Source organism: Thermobia domestica, chromosome 9 (genome assembly GCF_964235325.1).
Source record: "Thermobia domestica chromosome 9, izTheDome1.hap1.1, whole genome shotgun sequence".
NCBI lineage: Eukaryota > Metazoa > Arthropoda > Insecta > Zygentoma > Lepismatidae > Thermobia > Thermobia domestica.
The window spans coordinates 281527413-281549390 of NC_137462.1; the positions used below are offsets into that span (position 1 = coordinate 281527413).

General features: G+C 34.9%; 1 protein-coding gene across 2 annotated transcripts in view; it reads right to left on the reverse strand.

Annotated features, from left to right (window-relative positions):
- The window catches only part of LOC145660715 (rac GTPase-activating protein 1-like), a 70807-nt gene that overhangs the window by 20497 nt on the left and 28332 nt on the right, over positions 1-21978 (reverse strand). For both annotated transcript variants that reach the window (XM_081726082.1, XM_081726081.1), the window contains exons 7-9: positions 16984-17161; positions 10970-11096; positions 2733-2879 (exon numbers count right to left, since the gene is read on the reverse strand). In XM_081726082.1, the coding sequence (XP_081582208.1) occupies positions 2733-2879; positions 10970-11096; positions 16984-17161 (452 nt within the window). The remainder of the gene's footprint in view (positions 1-2732; positions 2880-10969; positions 11097-16983; positions 17162-21978) is intronic.

Genomic DNA, 21978 nt, shown 5'->3' on the forward strand with positions numbered 1-21978 from the left:
AGGGAGTGAAATGAAGCTTGCAATTATAATACAATGTCCATATCTCAGAATCTCTTAAGATTATCTTTGGTATTTAGACTTTTCATTTAAAACAACTAAAAATTTTTCAACGGTTTTTGATATATCCTAGGAACAAAGTTGGCTGGTTTAAACCAGGTAGCGTTAAAAAATAAAATTCCATAAATCTTATGAACGTCATTGTGACATTTTCTTATGTCTCAAACTATTTAGATCTTTTCTCATACATTATAAACCCTGGAAACATGAATTTGATTTATTGAAATCTAAACTATTTTCTGCATGTGTGTATGCATGAATAGTACACAAAGCCAAAGTGAACTTAATTTGTATTTTTACTCGCTTCTTCCATTGATATGCAAATTGAATTAAATCGCTGTATCTCCGATTCAGTAAACTAGCTTGGACTAAATTAGATCCTCTGTGCTCTATAGTTATATGAAAGTTTTCATTTATTTTAATGTGTTTAACTGGCAAGTGGTTTCAGTTGTGCCATTATATATATTTTTGTCCTTCTGAAATGCCTCTTAAAATCGTCACAAATATGCAGAATCAGTATAACGTATTTATCAGGTGTCCTCCGCGGATGTCTGTAAATTTGTCGCTTTTGTAATCAAGGAATCCTATTTCGAGTTTCGGGTCCCACTGGAAACTTACGATAGCTAGATTTTTCAGAGAAGAAAATATCTTACGATTTTTAGGAGCGGGGACGGTAGATATGTAGTATTCAGAAAACATATGGCTTCAGATACCAACAATTTTGATTGGAAACTGGGTCAATTTCATTAAAACTAATTGCAACACACAAAATACAATATTTTATAATCTTACAATTCCCGGTAGCAAATCATGTAGTTCGAATTCAACGTTATGCCGTAGGTCTTCGTCTCATGACATCAGCCCTGAAAGATGTTACATTTAAATTCAACCAAGCAACCTAAGGACTGTATTGTACAAGATTCTTTGTGATTGCATCAGAAACGCCGAACTACAAGGCTTCGGGAACATCTAGTTGTCTTGCTTTCGCGACATATCATATGGAGTTTTTCTTTACTGAACAAAATCAATTTTCATAAAGCCTAACCGCTTTAGCCTTGAACGTTCGCAGATTCAGTAGACTCTCCCAGTGAGGAACACTAAAGAGAGGTCTGAATCTGATTTTAAGTCAACTCCTCAAAACATATCCAATATGTGCTGTAAATGCATTTTTTCAACTCTGCTAAATAAATAGGGATAGTCTTGGATTTAGAAATACACGGTACATGGTTTTCTGGTTCAACAGATTTCCTTTACTTAGATTAGATATGGATTCTTTATTTAGATTAATAATTTTATTTGACCTTAAAGTTTTAATGCAACAAAAGGATGGGACCTACAGCTTAAACTGGGATCCAAACCACTAATTGGTTTTCATCCAAGAGAAACTGTCCTTCACCTGGATTCGGAGTCGTGGCTCTTTGATTACAAAGGCGACGAGTCTACCGATTCATCCGCGTAGGACACCTTATAGAAATACGTTGTACTGATCTTGAATAGTTTTAAATATTTTAAGAATCACTTCTGAGGGACAAAATTATACCCAATACCCCAAGTAAAATCACTGTATATACACATCTTATTAAAAGAAATTGACAATTTCAAAAGACTACTGATCTAATATAGTCCAAATTACTTCTGATTTATTTTAATTTGCATATCAATAAAATAAGTGAAAAAATACAGAATCATTTAAATTCAGTTTGGCTCTGAACCATTCATACATATACAAGCAGAAAATATTTTTAATCTGAATACATCACTTATATTCAAAATTGTTGGATTTGTAATGCATGAAAGATCTAGATAATTGGATATGTGAAAGTGGTCAGCATGAGGATAACTTTTCTTTTTAATTTTTAATTGAAGAAAGAACAGTGTTTAATCCTTTTTAAGGTAAATTATAGACTCAGTCAAGCAGCTACAGCATCATTCCTATTTATCGTAGGATCATGGTTCGTACCTCACTCTCTTCAGAACAGAACAGCCTTTCAAAAGGTACCACTCGCATGTCTCCATGTATCTGAGGTGGGAAAATTGCTTAAAAAGGGACTTTTGTTATATATATATATATATCTGAAAAATATTAAGAGATGCATTGAATGTGCGTGCAAAATTTCAATCTTTTAAGTGCAAAAGTAAGCCCGCCAAACATAATAAAAATAGACCTAACAAAAAATTATTTTTTTAAAGTTATGACGTAATCATCCCTATGTCCCTACGCAGAAAGGCGTGAAACCATACTATCATGTTCTGCAATGCCTCCAGGCTTAAAAAAAAAAAAAAAAAAAAAAAAAAAAAAAAAAAAAAAAAAAAAAAAAAAAAAAAACGAAGTAAAAAGCTTTATTAGTACTTTTTTTTAACAGAATAATGAAAATACGCACACTATAGTCTAAAAATATGCGATAAAATTTAAAAGGGTTCAACCAGTCAACTTTGCTGGTATCAAAGGAAAGGTCTAGGAACAGTTACTGGTTTATTTCGTAGCATTTTACAGATATTATCTAGCTTTATTTCTAAATTTATGTTCTTCATTATCTAAATGATTAATTGAATATCAAAAAAATGAGGTTGAGAGTAAGGAAGACCTGTAAGCTTGATGATTTCATACAAACATTTTTGATAATCATGCTGATACAAAAATTACCTAATGTCTTGCATATTCACAAAGCACTTACCTTTAACTCTTTGACTTCTTTCTCAGCTCCCGGCACACGATATATACCAACTTCTGAAAGTCCTCTTGTCTCGACTTCTTGAATACAATGTAGAACAAGTGCTGGAACCATTGGTGGTACAGACGGAACATAATCAGATATGGAACCCTGAAAAACAAACTTTACATCAGCGACGAACTTTCATATCAAAATCAGAACATTTAGCAAGAAATCGTCCTGTTTATCTTTACCTGGCAGCTCAGTTCTGTTATGGCAATGATGTTGGTCGTTCAAGATGCCAGAAGTAATTCAGATCAGACTTTCGGATACCGCACTGTTATTTTTCTTTCAAGAATGTCAAGCCTGATAGAATTTTGAGACTATCAACAGCATGGTTTCGAGAACAAACTCTTCAGCAACAAGACAGTGACTACTGATCGAGGAGTGGAGAACAAATCCACCAAGTAGTTAACTGATTTAGTTTAACATCTCTTTTTAGTACTGCACTGAATCATATTTAAAGTGAGATTAGAACCACCATCGATTCCTATCGAAGACTTAGTACCCACCCATTATGAGAGACTCGGGATCCCGTGCCGTCACGACCACTTTGTCTCGAAGAGGCATTCCTCAAATATTGAAAGTGTGTGTGTGTGGGGGGGGGGGGAGTAATTACTTGCACTTTCGTACGTTCATGTGGAGTCTTTAGCTAGGTTTCTAGACAACTGATCTTCAAAAGCAAGGAAGTTTAAAATGTTGAACATTTGCTAGCGAATTCAACATTCTCCTATCCCCCAACCTCCACTCAGAATCCTTGGCAGTGGATGCCTGCTGGTATCTATGGAATAGTAGACAAACACAAGGCTAATCCCGAGTGATGGCAAGAGATCAAATATCTCACTTGCCCTATGCTGGCCCACAATAGTTATCTTATTCTCGTTTGTACTATACTCTATATCAGGGGTGTGCAACTTGGAACAGTGGGTGGGATAATCACAGAGCACTAATTGGTGTCGCGGGCCACACAGTTGGTATGTCATTATTACGACAATAGTATTGCATTCAATGATGGAACATGTTTATCGTAATTTATATCACAATAACATAAAACAACTGTTATAATGGTAACCAAAATATTTACTCATTATACAGAAGCAGAATATTGTGTTTACAGGGCTCATTGTGGTCTGGTCTCTTGTAAATAGTTGAAACGTGACCAAAAGCACAAGAAAAAGAAACCAAAAAGTGACTAAAGGCACACGAAAAATGACTAAAATCTCATCATGTCCCTTTTTTCCTTTGTCAATTTCTCCATCACCTCTTTCTTTGTTGTTTTGTTTCATCTTTTCTTCTTTACTTCTTTTTGAGGTTCCTCCTTTCTTAGGTTTTCTAAGTATGCTTTCTAGTTACGGTAAGCAGACTTAGCAGATGTTAGAAGCTTCTGAGTAAGTGGAACCAGTTCTGGCCTATTTCCGAATTTCTTCATTCCAGACATTATATTTAACTTAGCATTGAGAGTTCTCAAAGGCGTGAAATATTCAAATTCATCACTTACTCTTAAGAACATATAAGAAGCATAACACAAGACGAACATGATGAACCACACAAACACACACACAACGTTGAGCGGAGCGTTAACTATTACAACAGAAAACTAAAAGACTATTATGATAGAAGAAAGAATAGGGACAAAAGTTTGTCAACCCCCCCCCCCCCCCAACCATCCACTGTGCTTTAGAAAGAATAAAAGCTAAAGTGGGAATAAAGCTGACTGTTTCACATGTGGCAGCAAGTACTGAAGCTTTCAGAAGAGTAATGAGTAACAAGTTTCTGCCTTTTTTTTTTTTTTTTTTTTTTTTTTTTTTTTTTTTTTTTTTAGAAAACTGTCAATGCAAAACATAAATCACGCGAAAAATCACTTTACCTCCCCAAAAAAGTAACTTTTAGTGACAAATTTGAAAAAAGAAAGTAACTTTTAGAAGAAGAAAAAAAAACAAAAAAACGATATGAGCCAGCCAGTTTAGTGGGAAACTTGACCCTACATGTCCTGAACCAATCTCTCAGTGTTGAGGGATAACTAGATGTTCCAACATGAAGGCAATTTAAGATGGACATCTGTTATCGTTGATCTCTCCTTGAACTTGAGCCGCTTCATGCGCGAAAAGAGTTGCTCAAATAGGTATGCGATGCCAAAAAATGTCATGGTCGTCATTTTGAAAAGAGTACTTGTTGGATAGAAAGTATTTGTAACAAAAAGCTTGGTAGCAGCTGTCCTGAAATACCGCATTCACAGCAACATCCTTCTGAAATTCAATGATCTCCATCTGCAAATTGTCAGAAGTACTACTAACGTCAACTTTAATGTTGATGAGAAAATACTGAATTTAATTTCCTCCTTACTCAAGTCTCTAAATCGGATATTTAATTCTTCAAACAAATCTGCCAATGAGTTTGTGTAGAAAGGGAAGTTACAGAATGATTTATTCCGCTGCATCAGAGTTGGAAAGTGGGAAGCACTTTCATTCTACATTTTATTTTCAAACAGTTTCCGCTTCCTTTGAAAGGGTCCGTCCGTAAAGTTAATATCCAGAGGAATGCAAGGTCACACAACCACATTTCATTGTTTCCTTTTCATGTCCAAGAAAAGTGCCACCTCTTATCAGATTATAGAAACGCTCAGCATCTTTCGATTGTTCAACCAAAACAAAAAGTTATAATTATTATCGTTTTCAATAATTAAAAAGCGGGTCGCAAGACAGGGTTAGGCGGGCCGGCTGTTGCACATGGCTGCTCTATATGAAACAAACCAATAGGGTGGTTAATGTATTATGGTCTCAAACCATTACATATTACTCCACCTCACATACCACATTTTCGCAACTTCTACCTGGGCAATTTACGATGGCGATAATTTTGTATCAATTCTTTTCTCTACATGAATATGTTCGATGTATATCACAAAAGTATCGAGCTAATACTAATATAACAAACTGAACGGCCGCGATGTAACCTGACAATCAATGACTAGTCTGTCATGCGCATAAGTGAATGAAGACCATTGCCTGCATCAGTTGGAGTTAGTTGCATTGACTGAGCACATTTAGTGTACGATCGTCACATTTACAGCAACTTGGCCAGTAGAGCAAAGAATCTGCACATTTTTACGATAACCAGGAACCTTTGTTTGCAGAAATTTCCGGATAATTCAGAAGGCTTTCGTGAACGATGCTGTAAGTAGGCATGGCACGAGGATAAGTCGAAAAATAAGTTACTCTTAGCGGTCATGGACAGAGATTTATACAAGACAAATAATATATTGCGAAATTAAAGAACAGAGTTACTTCTGTTTATCTACACAAAAGTAAGGATGTTGGTGAATTTGCCATCTCACTTGGAAAAAATGCGTGTCCTGCAAACGAAAACAATCACGACTATATTTTATCAATGGCTCTTAAGTTGTTTCGCCGAGAGCCTTCTTTAATGACGGAAGAGATGAAGTCGCTGCGCGCGAGGTCGAGACTATATGGTGCAGGGGTAAGGCGCTCCCAACCAAGAGTGCCAAAATTTTGCGCTGCCACTGTTAAGTATGGTCTGGCACTGTCGCTCAAAAAGAAGGCCAAGCCATTTGGAGGATCTTGGTCGCGCGTCACCAAGAAACCAACGCCCCTCCCCCCCCTCATTTATTTGATTTCTCGGAGAAACTACTTTTCAACTTCCCTCGCACAAACAATTCTTAGATGCTTCAAGAAGCTGCTGAAAGTGATCGATGTTCACGAAGATCAATAAAGAGCAGAAAATCGGAAAGTATTCAAAGTGTACGAGCTCGATCAACAAGAATCGGCAACAGAGTCGCAAGATCTAGAAAATAAGCTGAGGATTCCAAAACTAAAGTCTATTATTGATGCCAAAATCTTTGAATGAAAAGAGTGGTAACTTACCAGAATAGAAAGAACACCGTCCTAACGATCTCCTTCAGACTAACCAATGAACCAAACTTCCTATATTAAGGTGATTATCCGAGACTAAACTTGAGTCCACAACTACGATCCAGAAACGAAGGTTCAGTAATCCCAGTGGAAGTTTTCTGGTTTGATACGTCCGAAGAAGATGCAAACTAAAGATTAAGACCTTGTTAAATGTTTTGGATGAAAAAGCGTTGTCCATTCTAAGTATGCTCTACAGGCCTGTACTACGAAATACTAGCTCGATCTTCTTCACCGGCCATAGCTTTTAATAACTAATGATTAGCAGATTCTATTGCAACAATTTTCTCCATCCACTTATTACATATAATGCAGAATTGTTTGGCGGAATCACGAAAGAAACTCGATCATCCCAGATTTGTCATCCTACGATTTATGTTTGTTACCGAAACTTAAATCACTGTTGAAGTATTAGAAATTTCAAACCATTGATGAATTTAGATCACGGCAATGTAGTTATTCGCGACTCTAACAGGACTTTGCAGAATGTTTCGAGCGGTGGAAGTGAGATTCTAAGGTTCTTACTAAAGAAACTGAGGCGTCTTTTTCCTACGTGTAATTTTTCTTGCACTTTATTTACTAAATACATAAATATATTTCTTGTACTCTTGTATAATTTGATATTTTGGGGAAAGATCTGGTATTAACATTATATATAACCTATTGAAGGTAAATAATCTGACAATAATACAACAGTCTTTAACAATGCACAACAAAACAGAATTAACTTTCAAATAGATATAATATATAGTACTAGATGCCCCACTTCAAGAAGAACTGAATGTTTTATTTATTTTAGCAGCAATTAAGATATCTTAACAAAATTTTACTAGGGATATTTTCGGTCTATGGAAAATTTAAAACTGTTGTGAAAGATGAACAAAAATCTCTCATTTTGTTAGAAATATAATATTGTGGTGTGATGTGCCCGACAGCAATCAAAGTCAGTTGAAATTTCATTGCAATATCTTCCTTTATACTATTATATAATTATCCATGCCATAATACTATAGGAAACTTGAAATTTGGATACAATACTCCTTTTGTCTCAGAACCAAGGGATAAGGAAGAATGTCTGGAAATACCTTATATATATATATATATATATATATATATATATATATATATGTAACGAAGTACTTCACAAATCCTTGAAATTAGGGAGATGAAACTTCGCATATAAACCTACCATTAAAAATAGCTGAACATGTATTTCAGTGTTTCCGAGAATTCTGCTCGTGCGATGAATGTCAGGGTACACTAAACTTGGAAGTGTAAAATTAACTATATCAACTCTCCTATTTTAGAGTTTTCGACAATTTCGCTCCTAAAGGGGTAATTTCTATAATAGCCAAATTTTTCTTTATTCAGAAAGTAATGAATGTCTGGATTCCCTTACATTGGAGGTGTGAAAATTGGTATATAAACTCTTGAATAATATAAGGCAACACATTTCAGCATTTTTGCAAATTTCTTTCCTGAGAAGGAAAAGAAATTTCTATAAATTCCAAATTTCCTTTTATTCATAAAGTACCCAATGGAAGAATTCGCTTAAGTTGAAAATCGATATATGTTACTCGAATAAAATGAAAACACATTTATGAGTTTTTCGACAATTCCTCTCAACTGGAAAAGGGCACAATTTCTGTAATATTCAAAGTTCTTTTATACAGAAAGTGACGAATGTGGGAATTCGCTTAAATCAGAGGTGTGAAATTTAGTATATAAACAATTATAAATAAGAGAAATTCAATAGTTTTCAAGGAAGGATATTTCAGTTTTTCAAAACTTCGTTTCTGAAAGGAAAGAGATAAATCTGCTATTATATGGAAAAGTGAAAGTGATTCACTCAGACGCCCAGGCCATACTAATAGATCTAGAAATGAGAGATGTGGACAGAAAATTTCTTTTGTTGCACGAGAGAAAATAATAGGATTTAAAAAAAAAAAATATATCCCACGCTAAGAAAGATTAGCACGCTTCAAATTTTTTGCCCATAACAGAATACCACATGATGGAACTAAGGATTAAACTCAATAGGCACGTATCGAGGCGTTAAGAGAGGAGAGGGGGAGATTTTTTCCTATTAATTCTTCACTACACTGAAAGTGCCATTGTCTGCTGTTTTGCACCACGGGAAAACGGCTAAAAACTTTGAACTGAATTTTGGAAAATAATTAGGATCTACCTCAAACCAGATTTCTAGGACGTATCTCAAGGGGGTAGAGGGTTCAAAATTTATTTGAATAGAATGGAATATAGTACATTAAATCATATACAGGGTGACCCTAAAGTTTGACCCAGCCAATTTTCTTAGAAACGGTTGGGAGTTTGAGATCTCCGCTATCACGCAGCGCCTTACTTTAGGGATCTACTATTAGAAAGACTTGTCATGAGTGGGTGACTCCTGAGGCCCAGGAACTCAAATTTCAATCTATCTATGAGTTTTACGTCCCACGGTTATGCCGGTTAGGCTAAAGGAGACTGTGATGATGAGTGATGAATGAAATGGTGGAATGAAGAAAGTGGGAGGAAACGGGAGAACCCCGAGAAAACCCACGCACACGGTGTTTGTCCACCACAAAGTTCACTTGGCGGAGGCTGGGATCGAACCCGGGACCCCAAGCACCAGAGGTGAACGCTCTACCACTGAGCCACCGCGGCCCCCAACTCAAATTTCAAATGGAAAAGTATGTTAAACTGGGTGGCATTTAAAAGCTCGTGAGAAGAAAAAAAGACTGGTAACATTCTTCCTATATCGATAAACAAAAGGGATCACGCATGGTGACTGGTTAAACTATAAGTTCAATCTCCATCGTTACGACGATGTGGGCCAGGTTCTCGAACTGTTCGGAGTTGGAGATTTCCGCTAACACGCAGTGTGTTTACTGCAGGGACCTCCTGTTTATTCATTTATATATGTATATATAACATCACTTGCTAAACGCTAAAATAGCATATTTAGTTTTATACAATAGTTATCATTATCAGTACAGCGTTTGGACTTTGGACGTTCTATAGTTTCGGAAATACAATACGTTGAGGACAATTTCGGTTTCATAAAAGCGGAATGCAAAGGATTAAAATCCAAACGGGAAATCTTGGCCTAAGGTTGAGTTGTAACTGTCTGTATATTCGGATACTGGTAGATGTGAAATCTGAGTTCTTTTCTTTCAATAAGACTACTAATAATGGTGGTACGGAAGATCCATATTGGAATTAAGATGGCGTCCAACTCGAAGCTTTATAGTTACACATGAACAAAAAACACATTGTAATCATCTCTTGAATCCTAAAAGTAATGATGATTCCTTGCTCAAAGGTTTTCAAGCATAACATTATCGGTTTTGAAAGCTATTTAAATAAGTTCCGCATTGTTTTACCAGGCAACTTTTCCTCCTTTCTAATTTCTGCAAACAGCTTACAAGTAAAGGATTTACTTTACTCCCGAAAAATATAACCTACTTTCTATTGATGGTCTCCTGAAACGATATAATAAAGAAAGTGGAGAAGATGAACAACTGTTCTAAGTTATTGCATTCACATACAATGTTTCTTTCAACAAAGAACCCTCCCCGCCGGGCTAGTAGTGTGTGTCTTTGGTGCAAGTGAATCCAAGTTTGATTCTCGGTAAGAGCATTGAATGCATTGCGGTGTTCGGATTCCACTAAACTGTTGGTCTACATCCGTCAGTATTGAAAACAGGTGCTAAACTTTATCTAGCAGCAAAGAGAACAACCTTCATATGAAAAATCATTTTACGTAGACACTACCAATAAAAATCCTTGCTCCAAAATACTTGGAGGGTAGTATGCGAAGAACACTAAAGAACTTTATAAAATTGGATTTCAAAATTTATTTCTTTCGTTTACTTTCAAATAATATATTCACTTAAAATCCAGAAGAAATCTAAGATGTATGTAGAAGTTCAATCAATTTCGAAACTTAACATTTCATAAAACAACTTTGGACGGGTAAGTACCCAAATCAATATGTATTATTTATTTATTCGCCCCTTAGCACTTTCGAACCAACAAAAAATCTTAATAGTCTAATACCAATATCATATTATATTCAAGTCTTAACCATTTATGAACGAAAACATTATTGAAAATGTACTTAAAAGCAAAACTGCAAGACCAAATCAAATAAAAAGAATCAATGAAATTTCCAATACTTCTAAGCTTTCATAAATCAGAAATATTTGTAGCAAGAACTTTTTCTATATATTGTGTTATATACCGATATTTTAAATCTAGAAATCCATGTACATACCATCGCTCCTTTCCTGGTAGGTGTATTCCCATATCCGGCACATGGCAAAGGAATTTGTTCTTTGCAGTGAACATGGCACGTTGCTCTGCAATCTCGACACTTCAGGGCTACTTTGCCAAATGAAATCCTAAAACAAAGGCGAACATTAGAAAACAGACGCAAAATATTATATTCACAGTGAGACAAAGATCTATCAAAATCTAGCTTATTTAAAAATCTTATCAAGTCAAATGTCCTCTGTTGTCCTTAAAGGGTCAGTCCATGTCAATTCATCCAGGTCATGAAACCCATAGTCTCAGAATGGCATGAAGATTTTTCTGTTCACTCTACTTGCCATCCTTATTGATCACACCAAATTTTAATGATATCTTATATACTTTTTTAGTTTGGTAAAATATACGTTTTTGTTGTTGCCGAGGGTTAAAGAGATTACGACATTGATATACTAAAAAGATCATAACTTTGTTAATTCTCATCATATCACAATGATTTTTTCACTAAAATGATCATAATAAGATACAGAATAAGGTAAAAATACATTCAGCTACTTCTACTTGAATTGTTGTAGTACATATTAGCTCAAACCTGCATATTACGATTTTTTTTAAAGAAAAAACATAAAATTTTAAAATACAGTACAAACTTAAAGGCACTACATAAACCAAAGTATTTTATATGTATTTATAAGCCTAAAGGCATGAGCTAATGTGTTCTGAAAAAAAAAACTGAGTTTTTAACTGCAAATATTTTTAAACCATTTATCTTTAGAGTACGGCTAGGTATTTCAAGAAAATCTTAGACCTTCACACGTTGGCAGCCCTGGCGTTGTCCCTAATTGTCACAGGGACATGAACCATATCTCGTTACAAAGCTTATGGAACACAGATTCCAACAAGGTAACTTCTGTGCCCCCTTGTTTCCAACCCACAGAAGAAGAAGAAGAAAAATTGCTTTTCTCAAAAAAAAAAAAATTGTCGGACTCTGGCAACACTGTTCATTGTCATACACAGGAAAAAAAATCTCGCACACACACCAGACATTGGGTGGAATCATATAAAAAATAAAGGGCCTGGGTGCAATAGCTTGCAAGATAAAAATTCGAAACCTCGTATATACTATGGTCAACCTGTATATATTTTACAAAGGAACTGTGGTCTACCCTCAGGTTGGCAACCCTGGCGACTTCCCTAATTGTCACAGAGACGCGAATGATACCTCGTTGCAAAGCTTACGGAACACTGGTTCCAATGAGGTAACTTTTGTGCCCCCCTGGTTCCCAACCCACAAAAGAAGAAAATAGATATTCACTATGAGTTTAATGAATTATACATATTCATCACATACAACAGATTGAATATAATCAGTGAACGAAAAAAGAATTTACCAAATCATCTTAAAGTCCTGAAGTGGTTCATTTACTATTTATACCATAGAGGTCCTGAAGTGGAATTACAGAAAATGTTTAAATAAAACACTAACAACATTTTATTTCTTGGCTTGCATTTGTTTCAACATCTTGTTGCACTGAAGATTGATTGAACCTATTTCCTTTTCGGAAAAATAATACATTCTTCCGGATGCTTTTGTGACTGGGAGGGGGTTACACATGAAATTATGTTACTCATAGGAATCCAGCAAACATCTTCTTTTGGGGGCCAGTGAAAAGATGGAGCAGGCCCATGGGGATGCATAAATTAAATTTTAACGTCTCCTTCATCTTCATGTTTTGACAAAACTAATCCAAAATACCACCGGTCATCATAAAGGCATGCAATGTAATTGTGCACACCCACAACAGGCATTTTCACCGGATGATTTTTTCCAGAAAAGTTGAATATTCTGCAAAAGTTGTCATCTAAACTTACTCGTTTTGTTCCAGTGGAGTCTTCAGATTTGGGCTCAAAGTGGACTACGTGTTCAGGTACTGTCCTGGCTTGAGTGAAACGCCCTTCTAAGTTTTTTCGTGCCTCTATCAAGGTTTCTTTTCTAATCATTGTGAACTTTATATTTTCTTTATTTTCCTTGCAAAAAAAAAAAAAAAAAAAAAAAAAAAAATCGGAATTATCAATAGCATTACCAGGACTACGTTGGAGACGTGCTTTTGTCACGATGCGCTTGACAGTGCCACCTATACCGTTACAAGGAGACTTCCCATGGCTGGTGGCAAAAAACACCATGTAGCTTTTAATCCAAAGTCTTTTTCATGAACTCATGTGGTTCGGATTCCACGTTAATCAGTAGGTCCACGTCTCATATAGCCTCGCTGCTGAAAGGGACGCTAAACTGAAATCAACTCAACTGTTTTTCATGAACCTGAGGGCTGTAGGATTCGCACTCCTCAAGATACCGAACGAAATTGCTACCTAAACTGATATAAGATTCCAACGAACTGTTTTGATTTGTGAAATACTTTGTGAAACAATCTTACTTTCTAAATACATTAAATATATTTTTAATTTATTAAATACTAAGACAGTTATCGAAAGCGCTTATGAGTAAAAATAATAAAATTATATTTTGGTTATTTGATTTTAAAGTTTACTGTAAAAGCTTATGCGCAGTTGTATTAGTTCTAGAACATTGACAAATTTACTGCAGCTTAAATAATTTAACATCTTCAGCTTGATTAAAATGTCATAATTTCATTACGCCTTACATGTAAATCATTCAATGAGTTTTTCAGAAAGTAAAATGTGCACTAGTTTAACCCTTAGAAGATGCCTGGCTCATCCCTTTCTCTTAGCGCCAGTACTTCAAACCTCTGTTGCTCGGCTCCTAATGAACCTAGACTGTGCGTCCCCATGCCGAATCCGTAGGAGAAAGTGATTTTTCTTTTATGACAACAGTCCCACAACAGTCAAAGATGATTTTCATCTTTTGTGGGTTGGGAACCAGGGGGGGGGGAACAAAAATTACCTCATTGGAACCAGTGTTCCGTAAGCTTTGCAACGAGGTATCATTCGCGTCTCTGTGACAATTAGGGAAGTCGCCAGGGTTGCCAACCTGAGGGTAGACCACAGTTCCTTCGTAATATATATACAGGTTGACCATAGTATATACGAGGTTTCGAATTTTTATCTCGCAAGCTATTGCACCTAGGCCTTTTATTTTCTTATATGATTCCACCCAATGTCTGGTGTGTATGCGAGAATTTTTTTCCTGCGTATGACAATGAACAATGTTGCCCAAGTCCGACAAAATGTTTTTTTTTGAAAAAAGCAACTTTTCTTCTTCTTCTTCTGTGGGTTGGAAACAAGGGGCACAGAAGTTACCTTGTTGGAATCTGTGTTCCATAAGCTTTGTAACGAGATATGGTTCATGTCCCTGTGACAATTAGGGACAACGCCAGGGCTGCCAACGTGTGAAGGTCTAAGATTTTCTTGAAATACCTAGCCGTACTCTAAAGATAAATGGTTTAAAAATATTTGCAGTTAAAAACCCACAGTTTTTCTTTCAGAACACATTAGCTCATGCCTTTAGGCTTATAAATACATATAAAATACTTTGGTTTATGTAGTGCCTTTAAGTTTGTACTGTATTTTAAAATTTTATGTTTTTTCTTTAAAAAAATCGTAATATCCAGGTTTGAGCTAATATGTACTACAACAATTCAAGTACAAGTAGCTGAATGTATTTTTACCTTATTCTGTATCTTATTGTGATCATTTTAGTGAAAAAATCAATGTGATATGATGAGAATTAACAAAGTTATGATCTTTTTAGTATATCAATGTAATCTCTTTAACCCTCGGCAACAACAAAAACGTATATTTTACCAAACTAAAAAAAAAAAAAAATTAACTAAAAAAGTATATAAGATATCAAATTAAAATTTGGTGTGATCAATAAGGATGGCAAGTAGAGTAAACAGAAAACACTGCATTGTTCAAAGAAAAAAAACTTTCAGTTTAACGTCCCACGATTATGTTCTTTAGGCTAAGGGAGGCTATGATTAAAACAAATGAATTATGGAAAAATTGGTGGAATGAGGAAGTAGGAGGAAATAGGAGTACCCCGAGTAAGCCCACGGGCACGATGTTGTCCACCATAAATTTACTTGGCCGGGGATCGTAGCAGAGATAAGTGCTTTACTACTGAGCCACCGTGCCTCCAGCCTGTACATAGAGCTCTCTCTCAAAGGTGAATTCTTAACTGCACCCAGGAAATTATATTTATACAAGGATAGCAAAACGTAAGGGCATTTGTACAGGGAAACAAATTAAATTCTTATGAATTAAACTTAAAATACTTTTATTTCACTGATGAAAACTAAATATACATACACCTAAATAAAGAATTTTTAATTAAGCCATTATTAACTTTGTCCAGCAATTAGATCTCAATGTTATCAACTACCAGACAAGTAGAAAAAAATGGCCAAAAGTGACATAGCATGTTTTGCTATCCTGATATTCATTTGATTTAGAAGGTCGAAATTTGATTTCCCGTACAAATGTTTTGTCATCCCCCGTATAGATATTGTCCACTATTTCTCACTCCAAGACCAAAATTTCTTGTCCGTGCTTGTTTCTACAGACTTGTTTTTACCGAAATTTCGTGCCCAAAAATGTGAGGTTGTCTTGCTTTTGCAACATATGATGTGCAGTTTTTCTTTACTGAACAGAATCACGAGCTTCTATTAAGCTTTAACCTCTTCCTCATTTCCTGCTTTAGCCTTAAATGCTTGCGGATTCAGTGAACCCATGCAATGAGAAATACTATAGAAGTCTGATTTGATTATTAGTGTAGTTTTATAATAAGTTATGAAAGTATATCAAGTATGTGGTAGATCTATTTTGTTTGTAACTCTTTGTTTTGTTTCTGAAAAATAAGAATCATCTTGGATTCAGAAATCTAATTTTTATATGTATCAAATAACAATCAATTTCAACAATCAATTTCACAAAGATCGAAGTTTTTCCAGAGGTGGGTGACCAAGTACTTGAATAAGTATCTTTCCGTTTAAAAATTATTAAAATATATAGGGAAAACATTAGAGTGCTAATTTACATACAGGCTGTTCGGAAACACAAATAACTGGGAAATAAATCCTCGCATGTAAACAAGAATTAGATTATAGACCGATATGGGTGCACAAACGCGTCATTTCGGACCTACAGCCCGTTGAATCAAGGTCGGGTTAAACAATATAGTATTTATTTCGAGGCTAAACTGAAGGGTAAGGGGAAAAAAAACAAGGAATGTCTATGTGTGTGCTTTGTCCTATCTGTTGGTGACTCTTGGTACTATTTGACTGTATATACACCATACATGCGTGCATGTAGAAATGTCCATGTAAAAAGTAGCAAAAGATTTGACTAAAACTATTCATTTTGTACGCAGTTTCAATATTAAACAGCAGTTTTCTCGAAAATGCAGTTTTGTGACATTCCTTCTTTTTTTTTTCCCTTACCCTTCAATTAAATTAAATGTAGTAGTTGATGTGGAACATGGCATACAACAAGGTTAGCTTCAAAACACAGAAGATTCATGGGGTCTTCTACAAAAATGATAGATCAGCAACTGAGAACTGGCATACATTACAAACCCAGTGATGTTTCAATGGAATCTGGATACAAAATATGTTGTCTCACCTGATCCTTATCCGACATTTCGATCGTTTTAAAAATATATCGTTCCGATCAATTTTCGGAGGACTAACTCCGAAATTACGCATTTTTGCATGCATGTTAGTCTTATGCACAAATGCGTCATTTCGGAGTAATAGTTTTCACGTGCAGATTCATTTCCCAGAGATTTTTGGTACTTCTGAACTGAACACACTGTATTTTACGAAACATAATTGGCCAGAATGTTACCTACCTCGCGTAGGTAAGCTTTTTTTTTTTGGGGGGGGGTGTCCCAAATGAAAATGATTCTAAGTTGTTTATCCAATCTTCAAGAGACAATACAACAAAGAAAATACTGAAAACTATGACTAACAATTAAATCAGCTATATGAGGAAGAGGTGGTACAATTGTGCATTATAAAAATACGAAATATATATACTAACCTCTTTCCACAAGCACCACATGTTTCTGGTCGAATGACAGTTTTATTAACAAACGGATGCGGCCGGTTATTCATGAAATTGTTTATTCCTTCTGAGAACACGATACTAGGACTCGGGTTAGTTTTTCCATTGTTTCTTCCTTGATCGTTATTCCAGAAGGATTCATCTGTATCAGATTCTGAAAAGAAAAAAAAATATTGGTTTATATTTCAAGTATTCCATAACTTCTATTCACCATCTGGATAGTCATAGAGGTCTCTGGGAACTACTGCTACTACGGTGACAAAGATAGTTAGCACTCGAGTTAAGTGGGAGAGCCTGAATAAGTACATGTTTTCGAAAATGCAAGTATAATGTACGAACACCTTATACGGAGAATGCATTTACCAAGTGGATTCCCATAGATCTGGTTGGAAAGACTATGGAAAATGAATGATAATGAAATAAATGGTAAAAGGAATCCATTGAACTAAGCGGGATTCCAAGTCTTACTATGTTAATGCCTTACATCGCACCATTATTGACTTATTCTTCAGAGTAAGTCTTACAATTACTTAAAGAACATGAACACTAAATTTTTTCTCAGTCCTCCGTTTTTTGAAGACATATCTATATATCTAATAGAATAAAATAAAAAGTGTGTGTGTCTATGCGGCCTGCGGACCAGACGAGTGGACCGAGTTACCAAATTTTGGTCACGGGTATCTTGATCCAGGCCCCAGACCAAGATGAAGCGTTTTCTTTGAAATTCTAACCAGGGGGTCTCAGTGGGCGTTTACCGGGATATGTAAAAGCAGGGTTGGCAAAAGCATGGTTTTTATTTAAAAAAAAAAGTTTTTTGTTTAAACCTTTTTTTTTTGTTGTTGTTGTTGTTGTTGTTTAAATAATTTGCTCTATGTATTTATATTACATATGGACAGAAATAAGTTTGTTTCGCCTTGCTGTTATTATGCAACGACAGGGTTATATTGGAAGGAGTTTTATAAGTTTAAAGCGGGATCCAAACAGCTTTTCGGCTTACATCCAAGAGAAATTGTCTTCCATTTGGACTCGAAATCGGGACTAATTAGCCACAAATGCAATGAGTCTGCCGACTCACTCACGAAGGATTCCTGATAAAAATACGTTGTACTGATCTTTACATACTTGTTAATATAATTGTCAAGAGTCATTTCAGGACAAAAAGATAAATAGTTGCGCAAGTGAAACCATTATACAGAATTACATACAAATCGGGAAACTCCCGCGTTAGCCATTGGGAAAATCCTGTTATTACTTTAAATGCAAAGCAAATCCTCTTATTGTTTTGCATGTAAAATCTAAGGTCAACGTATCATAATTAGTACGCTAAAACTGAGGTATTAAATTCCAAATTTAGTATGTAGATATCATTCAATAAAATTAAAACGAAGTCCAATCCAAGCTAATGTTGGAAGCTACACGTAGGCAGTTGATAAATTTTGCCAAAGTCTTTCAATACATTAAGGCAACCTTTGCTTCTTTATAAAGCAACAAGCATTCAGGCAAGCAAAAACATACAGTTTGGCTTCGTTACGTATGTTTAGGTTTAACATCTTTATGTACTACCGAGGTTATCACGAAGACTTTCGCTTTAAAGTGACATCCAAACCACTACTTGCTTTACACACGAAAGAAGAGTTATGGTTCGACCGAGAATTGAACATGGGACACTTTGATTAAAAGGTGAAAAGGAGATAAAACTAATGCAAATGGTTTGATATGTGGAAACGTCAACATGAAGTTCACACGATTTAAAGCATTTTTAGTTTTTTTCTTTTTCTTTTTGGTTTAAACCTTTTTTTTTTTTTTTTTTTAAGAAAAAACAGCTGGTTTAAACCAAGGTTTAAACCACCTTGGTTTAAACCAGCCAACCTTGTGTAAAAGTAGTAAAAATGACAGATTTTTTTTCCTTTCGTTGTTCAGTTTGTTTACATAGATATTTTACGTGACAAATGCGAAGAATGGGTATTTCAGGTAATTATATATATATATATATATATATATATATATATATATATATAAATAAATGAAAGTGACTACGTTTGTGATTTCATAACACTTGAGCCACCCGACCAATCTCGATCAAATTTTCAATATAGACGAGGTTCGGGCCTGGAATGTTTTTTATCATTTCACTTTGACGATATAACTTAGGGGAGAGGAGGGAGAGATTTAAAAAGGATCGAAGGTGACCGATATTAGTGTCGAATCCATAGTTTTCGGGGTTGCTGAGACGAACAGTGACACTTCCGATGCCGTTTAAATTCAAATTCAGCCCTTTATCCCCAAAATAAAACTTTCTCCCCCCTGCAAAGAACGGGTATTCTGCTAGTAGTAAATAAACAACATTATTTCAAACACCATTGTCTTTTTCTTCTTCTGACAATAAAGATTGCGACTTTTCTTACACGTTTCCATTTTTGGATCAAAAGATCCAATATATTTCAATAAAATATTTCCTTGTAGGCCTTATATCTAGAGAACTACATATAACGTAGCCAAACCCAAACTATCACTTAACTCGGTATGATATGCTTATTCCGTAGAAAATATGAAAATTCGATTTAGGGGCCTTCAAAAATTTTGTGGCCGCTGATCTAAAAACTAATTATTGGCCAAGACCGCAATTTTTTTATGCATTTCTTCTGGATCATTCCTAAAATTCTTGTTATATATTTTATTATTGAGATCTCTTAGATATATGTATCTTCTGATGAACTTAATAATGTATAACTTGGAAGACAATTGACGTAACAGTCTATATACTTCCACTTTCAATGGTTGAGTTGATCAGTTCCAACAAAAGAAACATTCACCAAAGCTTCAAACCCACTGTATTTTAACCTATTTATTTATTTAACAATCACCAGATACAGCACAGAGGCCATTTTACACTAGATATTCAACAACAACAACAATGGAAAGGATTTGGGAAGGTATCGCCAGGGCCTGTTTAGTAGGTATCATCCCGGCATTTACCTGGTAGGACTGAGGGAAACCCTGGAAAACCTGTCAGGATGGTCGGCAGCGGGATTCGAACCCACGACCTCCCGAATGCGAAGCCAACGCTCTACCACTTAAGCTACTTCGCTACTCGAACTATAATACGTAACTGTTTCGGATATCTAACATATCCTTCCTCAGACACTATAGAACATATATAAATGAAAATAGATATATATATATATATATATATATATATATATATATATATATATATATATATATATATATATATATATATATATATATATATATATATATATATATATATAGTCATTGTTATGAACTTTTTAGAATTTAAACTTTTTCGTAACAATGACTATATATATATATGTCTGTATTTTCATTTATGTTCTATAGTGTCTGAGGAAGAATATGTTTGATATCCGAAACAGTTACATATTATAGTTTAAAATACAGTGGGTTTAAAGCTGTGGTCAGTGTTTCTTTTGTTAAAATAATCAATCCAAAGCCATGGATAGTCTTGCTATGATCAGTTCCAAACATTTTTTCTTGTTCTTAGGTGTGCTTAAAAACTCGCCGCTTTTTACACACAAAAACAGACTAAGTGATGAATAAATTTTAAAAAGTCAATGAGGAACGATATTACAAAATTGTTACTTGTAAAACCCTTTGATTAAAGCATGTTTTTAAAATTGTAAAAAGGTTTCTAAGGTGTACTAAGAAAAATTGTATCTAAAAGCGCGGAAGTCAATGTCATTACAAACTAAGCATATTTTGCAGACTCACGTCAATTATTTTTCAATTCATAAAATTTTACGTAAGTTTCACAGAAGATAACCACATCTAAGTAATCTCAATAATAGAAAATGTAAGAAAAAGAAAAATAACAAATAACTCTCAATCTTTACTGCTAGAAGTAGCAGAGTACTTGTTTGAAATATTCATGTCAAGGAACATCGAGGAAAAAGCCTACGTCTTGCTTACAAACAAAAATTGAAAATCACTGCGACAAAAACTAATTTCTTGAAGAAAGAAAACAAAATCATTAAAGGTCACATTCCAGCAATCGTACGTAGAAAAACTAAATAATTCAGCTTCAAATAAAGAATTAAATCCTGCAAAGAGGTCAAATTACTGTATTTACGAGATTTTAAGACGAACTTTTTTTGTCGATCGTTTTTGCCTCCAAAATCAAGGTGAGTCTTAGATTTGAGTTATGTAAATTTAGGCCAGATTAGATGGACTTTTGTCAAATATTGCTAATCCCGTTAGTCACGATTCTGTAAAGAATGTGTATTGTGTGTGTACGAACAGAATGCAGAACTAAAATCGTGCATTTTACGCGAAATAAAAATCTTTTAAAATTAGCCCGCAAACCAGTGGCAAATGAAAAAGATGATCTCGTGTGGAATGCGGACAGTGAAAAGGAAGATAGTGATGCCGATGAGGAAACAGATGATTAGCAATAACGTGTCAGTGTTGTTTTTGCGAGTGTGAGTGCAAAACAGAAGAAAAGGAACAAGTTTAGATAATGCTGAATATATATATATATATATATATATATATATATATATATATGACTGAGTGAGTGAGTGTGTGTGAGAGAGAGAGAGAGAGTGAGAGAGAGTGAGAGAGAGCGTGAGAGAGAGAGAGAGAGAGAATATACATATACACACACAGATTCTGGTATAATATGATAATGTTATACCGATAATGGATTGCTATAAAACTGACAAGCGAGTGTTGTACCGTAATTACCTTAGGAAAAAAAAAGTAACCAGGAGATGCACATGAATATACCATAAATTCCAGCACAATTAAGTTCAATGTTTATTTTTCCTATATTATTTGTTTTTTCATTCTTTAAAATCAATGCAGTGTAGCTTTTTTCTTTCCATTTTCGCCAAGGACGCGTCTTACATTCGAAGATTTAAAAAGTTTTCCTTCAAAAATTAGGGGTGGGTCTTCGATTCGCGTAAATACAGTAGTCTCATTTACTTTCATATA